We start from the raw sequence: 10,879 nt of genomic DNA on the forward strand, positions 1-10,879 counted from the left end.
AAAATGGCGATAAAACAAAATTGATTGAAAAATCAAAAAAGAAATAAAAAGTCAATCATGTTTTACATGATTCAATATTTTATATACAAAGTTATAATTTTTATATTTTAATTTTCGTTTATACTGTGTTTTTAAAAAATAAAAGCTTAAAAAAAATTATATGTAAAATAGATGAAAATATATTATATAGAAAATTAAAAAAAATAAACTAACAACGATTTATAATAATAATAAATTAAACTAAATAAAAATAAACACATAAAACTAACAATAAAAGGTATTTATAAAAATATTATAATTTACATTTGACATAACATCTACAATTTATATGCAACTCATAATAAAATTAGTTATCACTTGTTCTAACATATCACAATAAAAAGTATATTTGTTTTGAAAAAAAAATATATCCATATATTTTATATGTATAACGTCTTTTTTCAAAAAAACGACGGATTATTATCTGCATATTTCCTCCGCATTTCACCCTACAAAAAAAAATAAATAATAAGGTGGTATGTTTTTCAATTTTAATATAAAAAATGAAATATAAAACCCCGAAAAAATATTTTATAAGTAATAAAAAAAATTAATATAACTATTTCATAGATATGGAATATTTTAGCCTTTTTATTTAATTAAACAATATTATATTTTTGATAATATACATTTTTAAGTATAAAAAATAGATTATGTAACATTGGGGGTTATATATACACACATATGGGGTTATAGCATCATTTTTATGTTACCTTTAAATTATCAATTATCAGCCATTGATCACTATCTGAATTTGAATTGGATGATATTTGGAATGCAGTATTTTTATTTTTCATTTCTTCATCTCTGCTTTTATGTGTCTTTATGTTTTCATCCTTAAAACGAACAGTCTTTTTAAGAGCATGATTTTTTTCCCCTTTATTAAATAAGTTGATATTAAAATAACTTTTCCTTTGTGGTTTATTTGATTTCAAATAAATATTATCTTTATCTTCTAAATTTAATGAGGAGGACATATACATATTATTTAGTATATCTAAGGAGATATTAAAATAATAGAATAGACTCGTGCATGTGGTAAAAAAGGAAAGAAGCAAAACAATAAAAACATTCTTTGGCATCTGTAATATAATATCCCACATGAAATATCTTTTACTAATTAAGTTTGACAAATTAAAAGAAAAAATATATATATTAATTAAAGTTGATTCTAAATTTAGGGGTGCTTTTTGTATACATAATAATAATATTGGAAGTGCTAATATTTTTATAGATATATTTTGAACTATGATATTAAGTAAGACTAATACTGGACTCACATATGTGTTCTTATTATAATAAAAGTATATTAAACTCCCTATTTTAAGTAATATGTTAATTAATATTGTTATCATTGCATAACTTTCGTATCGTTTTTTATTTGTATATAATTGAAATATGGCTATTCCTATTAATTTTGATGATCTGCAAATAAAATAAATAAATTTTAAATTATAAAGTATATATATATATATATATAAATGAATGAAGAGACAAAATATATAACTTTTGTATATCAAAAAAATGGTAATAAATGTATACACTATTTTTTCTTACTGTGACACAAGGGGAACATAATTAACCAACGAATTTGGCCAACTATAATTTTTAATTCCATGGTTTAAAATTGGAAATTTTGTATCTATCGATGAATTGAATAGGATCAAAAGAAAAAGTATTTTAAGTAAATTTTCATTCAATAATATTTTTTTTAAAACAGCAAGTTGTGATAATAAGTCTACTGTATTTTTGACACTAATACTTCTATTCTCTTCTTTTAATATCAAACTATTCTGTACATCACAATCATCATTTAATAAAAGTGTTTCTTCGCTCGATAAACATGAAATGACAAAAATAATAAAACTTTTTAAAATTAATATAAAAATACTAACTTTTAATATATATATATAATATAGAATAAGAGATGAAAATATCTTTATGCACATTACATAAGATATATAAAAGATTTGTTCAAAGTGCATTTTTCTTCGACATTTTTCAACTACAACACCTTCAAAAACACATGATGATAATAACATTTGGCTTGAAATTATAAAAATTGTAAATAAATACCAGTTATATTTTATCTTATTATTAAAAATATATATAAATAGTAGCAGTATTGTTGTTATGAGTTCAGTTATAATGACATAATACTTTCTATTTAAAGGGAAATATAAAAAATTATTAGCATATGGATTATTATTATGTATTGTACATTTTTTTAAATATTTTTGTCCTGATGATAGTCCACCATTCAAATATTTTCTAAAAAACATCCTTAAAAATATGTGTTTTCCATTATATACTACTTTAGCGCAATAATATAATCCATCTTTAATCCAATTACATAACTCATGTGCTTTTTGCAATAAAAATAAAAATATATTATTTATATTAAAATATACATTATCCGTCAAAAAAGCAAAAAGCGGTTTTAAGAAATATAAAAGTATCAATATGTTATATATGTTTTTTCTAGTATCTACTGTCACTTCTGATTTATATCTGGTACTTAGTACATAATCATTATATCTCAAAAACAATATATATATAAACTCGCTCATAAAAAAAAGTGGGGATATATTTCTCACCCACTTTAATGCTTTTGAATTATCAACTCCCCTTTTAAAAATATTTTTACTGGATCTTAAAGATTTCCCCATTTTTTCTGTTTCATTTTCATCTATATAATACTTTTATATACATATAACATTTCAAAGCAGTACATACTTCTTTAAGCTTCTGTTTCAACTAATATATATATATTTGTTTTATCCTTAACTGTTATTAAGGGAAAATTATATATATATAAATATACTATATAATAGTATATTGCCAGCCTCATAAACATATATTTAAAGATATATATGTATGTTTGCTTTTAAGCAAAAACGCTGTTATAAATCCTTGCAAATAACATATTAAAAAATTATGTTCTGATTTGTTTCTTTATAATACATAAACTAGATGTATTGTGTCATTTTAAGAGATAAGCACATATGTATAACATATAGTTTACCATTATTATTTTAACTTATTTTTCTGGGTAATAAAGAAATAAAAGAAATGTAAAAAATATATTTTTTTTCATATATTAAAAATGTTTCACATTTATTTTTATTTTAATTCATATTTTAATTTTTCCTATTTTTTTTTTTTTTCTGAAATACTAAAGGTAAATTACTAATATATGTATGTGCTTTATTGTAAATAAATATATATGTATACGCTTACAACTGGAAAATACGGTTTCTTTTTTTTAATTAAAAAAAATTAAATAAATAAATAAATTTTTTCTCTCAAATATATAATAATAATTATTTAGTTTATATAAATTAAAGAAATTCATATTTGAAAGTGTAACATAATATATCCATAAATTCCCTTAATATATTACATACCCATAAGAACCCTTTAAAAGTGTAGCCAATAAAAACCATATTAAGATTACAAAGTAGTTACCATTTTACTTAGAAAATAATTATAAGCTAACCAAATAAGAAAGAAAAGTAATCAAATGTGGTGAAAAAAATAGAAAATGTAATGAAGTTATTTCTCACATCTATTAACAATAATAATTTAATCCCGATAAATTATAAAATTAAATAACTTTTAATATATAATTTATTTGGAATAAAACATAGCAATATATTAATATGGTTAGCATCATTACACTAATACACTCCTAATATAGACTTTTTAACTTATTCGGTAAAAACAAATTTCATCCTATATGTTATATCCCCATTTCTAACTTAATAAATAAACATATATATTTATATCCACACAAAATACATGTCGAAGGTATGTATTTCATGTATAAATAGAATAACTTCATAACGATACCTCATGGGTAAATGTATGATTTTATTACTAAATAATTTACATAAATTAAAATAAACCCTTATTTTATATCAAATATATGTTGAGTTTTGTAACACATCCATAAATATACATATATACATTAAAAAACAAAAATTGTCTTCACAAAATATTATACTGCTATTTTAATAGCTTTGTATTCATGGTGAGATTTTTAAGTTTCCTAATACAAGCATATAGAGAACATATGATGGTATGTCCAATATAAACATTCTTTAAGTAACTTAAAATATTATTTCCCTTATTCTAATATATATTACTTGAGTTAATACATAAATTTTAAGATAACAAAAATAGCGTAAAGCGATTTTTTTTTTCATTTGCAATTGACCCTCCTACATTATTTTCATGTATTCTTATATAAACACTTTTATGTAAATATTATAATAACCACATGAATGTAGGCATTTAAAAAACTCTCAAACCGCACAATTTCAGTATAAAAATTATTTTATGATATAAAATATCAAAAAATAAATATAAATGATATTACATATATATATTTATACATAATTAATAGCACACTAAGACAATGTAGAAAATAATATTTTCCCATATTGCATATGTAACAAAAATTAATATATATACTGTATATGACGCATATTATGTAAGTGATTCTTTAAAAACGATCATACACAAAATAACTCTCATATAGAATTATGCATTTTATATATAGATAGATCAAATATCTGTTTTGTGATGTTACAGAACTCCAAAATTGTTACATATGCCTTAAACCCATCATATTTAATTTAAAAGACATGAAAAAACATCGTCGTAATTATAAAATGAATAATAAATTTACTTAACATGTATATAATGTATTTTAAATGATTTTGATATAATATATATATTTTTTTCGCATTCAAAACCAAAAATATGAGTTAAAAAAACATTTTGATTCGTTTTGATTAGCAATATACTTATGACTTAATCATTTGAATTCTGTTAAATTTTCTTAAAATATTTAATTATTTTTCTTAATATAAATTTCATAAATTCGATTTTAATTTACAATTAATTTTTATAAACATTTTTCGAAATGATATAATATATTTAATAGTTTTTTAACATTTGTGGATTGTTTTTTATTTTTATTAAAACAGGTGAATTATATTATATTAAGTGTTGCTGACGAAATGCATCGTATAAAAATTAGCATAAATAATATGGCCATATATGTTTAAAATATATATTTACAGTTGCATGCCTTTATTTGTATTTTCTATGGATCATTTTTATATCACAAACAGTTTTAATTTTCTTTATTATTTAAATATAAAAACAAATTAAGAATGACAAGATATCAATTTATGTAATTTATAAATTAATTATTTATTTGTATATTTGTTATATAGATCCCAATATGATGCATCGTTTATCATTTACTACATATACATATGATTATTTGCATTATAACTTATTTTTATATTTAACATATTATATTTGATGAATATTTTTGTATTATATAAAATATTATAAACAATATTTTTATCAACAACGGATTTGTTTGTTTTTTTAATGAAAAGAGATGTGTTGCAAAACTACATTGACGAGTTATTTGTAATTAAAAATTATATATAGTTGTACATATAGAAATATGTTTTTGTATAGTAAAATACTGTAATATATATAAAACACACTATTAATACATTAATCTATTTTAATTTATGATATATATTGTTTGTTATTATAATTTGGTATATTATATATTTTATCAAAATGTGGTTAAAACTGATTCTGGCTATAATTATCCTTATTGAATGTGTTGTAGTCATTTACTTGCCCTCCCATATAGAGAGTAGGATGATAAATAAAAAGAACCATAAGGTTTTTAATATGGAAAATTTTGAAAATGTTGCAAGTGGTAAGTACATAAATATTAACATTATGCATTATATTTTATAAACAAATATTAAAAACACATTTTTTATATACCTTCCCTATAATTAGGCGCAATTTTAGCTTTAGCTTTTATACACATGCTTCCAGAAGTTATAACTTTATTAAACAAAAACAATATTTCCATTTATTACTGTTTTGGTTTAATACTTATATCAGTAGCATTTTTGAATATAACAGATATATTATATGATCATCATGAAACTTGTTCTGATATTGAAAATGCAGAAGATACAAACACAAATAAATTTTCTATTAAAAATGCATCTAATCAAAATGATACCAATGACCAAATAGACATAGAAATGAGATCATTAAGCGTTAAAGAAAATACGAACTTTCCAAATAATTTTATTTTTGAGACATTTAAATCAAATGCTTTTTTTATAGTTTTAAGTCTTTTTATTCATTCATTTGTAGAAGGTAACACTTTTAAATATATTTCATTTTATACTTTTAAAAGTTTAACGATGAATTGATATATACTTTAACTATTAAATATTTTTTGTAAAGCTATATGTATAATATACTTTTTACAGAATGAATATTTTGTTTTTTTACTTATATAATTTATTTTATTATTTTTAAAGGTTTACTTATTGGAAGTTTAAAAGATAAAAATCCTATTATAATAGTTGGCCTCTCGATGATAGCACATAAGTGGGTAGAGTGTTTAATAATCTATAAAAATGCCGTCAAGAAGACAGAAGTAAGACCAGGGGAATATTAATATATATTTGTTTCTTAGAATCTATATTAAGTTTGTATATTTTTAAATTTGGTTTATATACTTTATAAATTGTAAGGATATAGAAAGTTTTTATGTTCACCTTTTTTTAGGATCCAATTTTATCCTTTATATACGCATGGTCCTTTATATTGTCTTTACCATTAGGAATTGTCGTTGCAGTGCTGTCATTTTCATCAAGTAAAAACTCAATCCCAAAAAAAAACAAAAAAAAATATTATATTAAGATAAATAAATTATTACTTTTTAATTTGCAGATGAATTTGTGGAAATCATTTTTAGTTCAATTGCTTGTGGATTTTTTTTGTACCTCTCCTTCAACGTAATTACTAATAAGATTTAAACATAAAAAATAAGTAAAACTAATATAAAATGATATAAATTCATTATATTATATATGAATATATTTATAGATGACTAAAGACATCACAGTGACGAAAGCTAACAAATTCTATATATCATTTAGTTATTTTTTTGGAGTGTGTGGAATGTCAACATTAATGATCATATTTAATTATTTAGAAGATTCCAATATAGTTTAAAAATAGCCATTTTCATTTCATTCAAATAAAAATTTCTACAATCAATTTTTTTATAATTTTATAAAAATTCATACTATAAAATTTGTATATTTATATTTTATTTCTTTCCACTTTTTTAATTAAATTGCTAATAAATGATTTTTTATAGTTTCACTATTGATGAAATATGTATATGTTTTCATTATTTGTTCTATCATCCGTGCGAAATACAATACTTAATACATATATTGTTAATATTACAGTATTCATTTTGTTTAAAAGAATATAAATAAACACTATATTTTTATGTAGTATACATTTTTTTTTTAATGTTATATAATTTTTTTATATTTCTATTAACATCATGTGATGTTTACAACTATGTGTCGCATTGATAAATATATTTTATAAATTCAAAATAAATCGGCATTAAGCTTTACACCTTTTATTGTATATCAATAGATAATGACTATATTTTTGCTTCCAATTTTGTATTTTCCAAAAGGTTTAAAATATTTAAAAAATGTATAAAAGGGGATACCCAAGTATATAACATAATATTATAAGTACCATTTGTTACAACTATTTGTCTTATGATAAAATGGGAATTTTAACTTAATACTTCATATTAAGTTATTTTATAAAGTGTATCTCAAGAAAATTACAATTTCTTTTAAAAATGTAATATATTTTGATATTTTTACATTATAACAATTTCTATTAACCTTTTAAATTGTTATATGGATTAAATAAAAATTAAAAAGACGCTTATACGTTTAATCTATTGAATTATGCAACATTATTACTTTGTATATATTTTTTGTATATATTAATCCGTATCAACTTTAATTTCGGATTTCTATAAAAACTTGTTTTTTCTTGATAACTTTGCAATATAAACACATTTTATTTAAAATACCAATAGCTTTGTATTCGTATAATTTAAGCAATATAATTTGTACATATTAAAATATACTTTTTATTGAGGATACATTATGAATGATTAAGAAAATGTTATATATTTTATGATTATTACCATTATTTTAAAGTTATTCTAGACATATTCACAAGGAATTGTGGATTTGCTCAAAAAAAATTGTTATGGCATAATAAATATTCCTTTATTATTTCTACATTATTATATATATTGGGTTTATTCAAAGTAGATAGAAACCGTTAATATAATTCAATAAATACGTAAATATTCTTTTATAACACATTTCTTTATATATAATACTTTAGGAGATACTTATTAGAATAAACAAATTAAAATATATATTCATAAAACATACGTAAAGTATATATGTTAAGTTGTTAAAGATTCAAATAGTAAATATTTAATAAATCTAAAACAAACGCCCAAATATATAGAATGAGAATGCGTTTAAGACAAGATATAACTTAATAAATATAAGCATAACACAAAAACATTGTGTAACAAAAATTGTATTTATAAAATGAGTTAGTGTAGCTAAGAAATTTTACTGAGACATAAGTCTGATACTATAACAAAAATTTGTAGAATAATATGTATGTTTTCAAATTAATGATGACTAATATTATAACAATAGGTTATAATATTAAAATAGAAAAATTATTTATGAAAATTTTAATGAGCATAAGTATATTATGCTATATATAATACATATCATAATTCGAATTTGTATATAATTAAAACATATAGTTCTCATATTAATATCAAATGTATTAATGAAAAATTACGTATATGTTAATAATATTAATATATAGACAGACAAATTATTATGATGTAAATGCCTTAAAAAATATTTTTATTATTAATTAGTAATATATATATCGAAATTAGCATATAATTTAAAATAAAAATAATATATAATTATATTAAAATATAATAGAAATAAATGTAAATTAAATGCTAATAATATTTTTAAATATGTAAGAATCAATAAAAATAATATTTATTAATGAATCACATTAATTTTAAAATAATAAATTAAAATAAATAATAATTTAAATTATAAATAAAATTATTAATATAATTAATAATTATTTAAATATTATAAATACATATATAATTAATTTATTATTATTAAATAATATATAAAATAATAATTAATTTAATAATATAATATATTTTTTATTAAATTTAATAAATATTATTTTAATTAATATAAAATAATTAATATTAAATAAATTAAATAATATATTTAAAAGATAAATATAATATATAAAAATAAATAATTAAATGAAAATATTATATTAATTAAATATATAATTAATTAAAATATTAAATATAATATATATAATATTAATTAATTAAAATAAATTTTATTTTATAATTAAATATAATATATTTATTACACATAAATACTATATAATTAATATATATTAAATTAAATTAATATATTTTTAATATAAATTAGACATATATTAATATATTTATTAATATTTAATTAATTAAATAATTATTTAATAATATTATTTGTATTATATATTATTATAAATATATAATTAAATAATATTATTTTTAAATATTTATTTTTATTAATATATTATTTTAATTATTATTTAATATATTAATTATTTAATTTATATAATTCATTATATATATTTATATTTATTAATATAATTAATTTAATTATTATTAATATATATTTTTTAAAATTATAAAATATTATTTATAATTAATGTTTTAAATTAGAATTATTATAATATTATTAATATATTTATTTAATTTAAATTAATTATTAATTAATATTAATTTATTTATATTATTTTTATATTAAAATATTAATTATAATATATTAATTTATTTATATTTATTATATTAAAAATTATTATTTAATTAATTATATTTAAAATATTAATATTAATAACATATAAATATATTTATTATATATTAGTTTATATTTAAAATATTATATTATTAAATAATATATAAATATATTAATTATTATATTATTTATATTTAAAATATTATATTATTAAATTAAATAATTATAAATATATAATATTTTTTTATAATTGTATTTAATATGTCTTATTATTATAAAATAAATTACATGAATATATTAAAATACAAATATCTTTTTTTTATTTCTATAAAATATAATCCTTATATTTTTTATCTTATGTCTTTTGCGTTAATATGATAAATATTATTATATATGTTATTTATAAAATCATTTGAACATTGTAATCTCGATATTTACTATTTGCTATCTTATTAGATTTATTTTTACACAATGAATTATTTTTGTCTTATATGAAAATTCTGTTTCTGTGTTATGACTTTAAACAAATACACTTTAATAATCTTGCTACCTTTTTGTCTTTCCATATGATACACAATTTTGAAATCATTTATCTTAATTAATAAGCAATATGTATAATGATTGATTAATCTATTTAATTTGTGTCGTTTCATGGAAATATGCATAAATTTAGTAACTATATTTTTTGTTTCTTATACTTCCATTTCTAAGACTGTATTACAAATATGTGTATTGAAAGGCTTTCATAATGTTTTCCTTTTAATTGATACTTACAATATACTAATGACAATTTTCTTATATAAATATATACGCCATTAAAAACATTAGCATTTTTTATTGAAGCCATGTATTATATTCCCTTGAGTTTAATTTATAGATAAGCTTCTTATGTATGTCTTAACGTATACATTTTAAGGTGTTATTTTGTTTGTTTTATACCATTCTCACATTATTTAAATGAACGAAAATCTTATTGTATATTTTTTCCCTATTTATATAATTGTTTTTGTTCTTATACATTATATTTC

General features: G+C 18.3%; 2 protein-coding genes across 2 annotated transcripts; one reads left to right on the forward strand and one right to left on the reverse strand.

Annotated features, from left to right (window-relative positions):
- Positions 1 to 440: 440 nt before the first annotated feature.
- On the reverse strand, positions 441 to 2,708 carry PCHAS_0506500 (conserved Plasmodium membrane protein, unknown function; the record flags this gene model as incomplete). Its single annotated transcript, XM_016800117.1, has 3 exons — positions 441 to 488; positions 753 to 1,464; positions 1,597 to 2,708. The coding sequence occupies 3 exons, from the start codon at positions 2,706 to 2,708 to the stop codon at positions 441 to 443; spliced, it is 1,872 nt and encodes a 623-aa protein (XP_016655162.1).
- A 2,941-nt stretch (positions 2,709 to 5,649) lies between these two features.
- On the forward strand, positions 5,650 to 7,119 carry PCHAS_0506600 (ZIP domain-containing protein, putative; the record flags this gene model as incomplete). Its single annotated transcript, XM_016800118.1, has 6 exons — positions 5,650 to 5,794; positions 5,881 to 6,252; positions 6,420 to 6,538; positions 6,670 to 6,757; positions 6,835 to 6,899; positions 6,991 to 7,119. 6 exons carry the CDS (start codon positions 5,650 to 5,652, stop codon positions 7,117 to 7,119), a joined length of 918 nt encoding a protein of 305 aa, XP_016655163.1.
- Between the last annotated feature and the right edge of the window lie 3,760 nt (positions 7,120 to 10,879).

This window comes from Plasmodium chabaudi, assembly GCF_900002335.3.
Source record: "Plasmodium chabaudi chabaudi strain AS genome assembly, chromosome: 5".
NCBI lineage: Eukaryota > Apicomplexa > Aconoidasida > Haemosporida > Plasmodiidae > Plasmodium > Plasmodium chabaudi.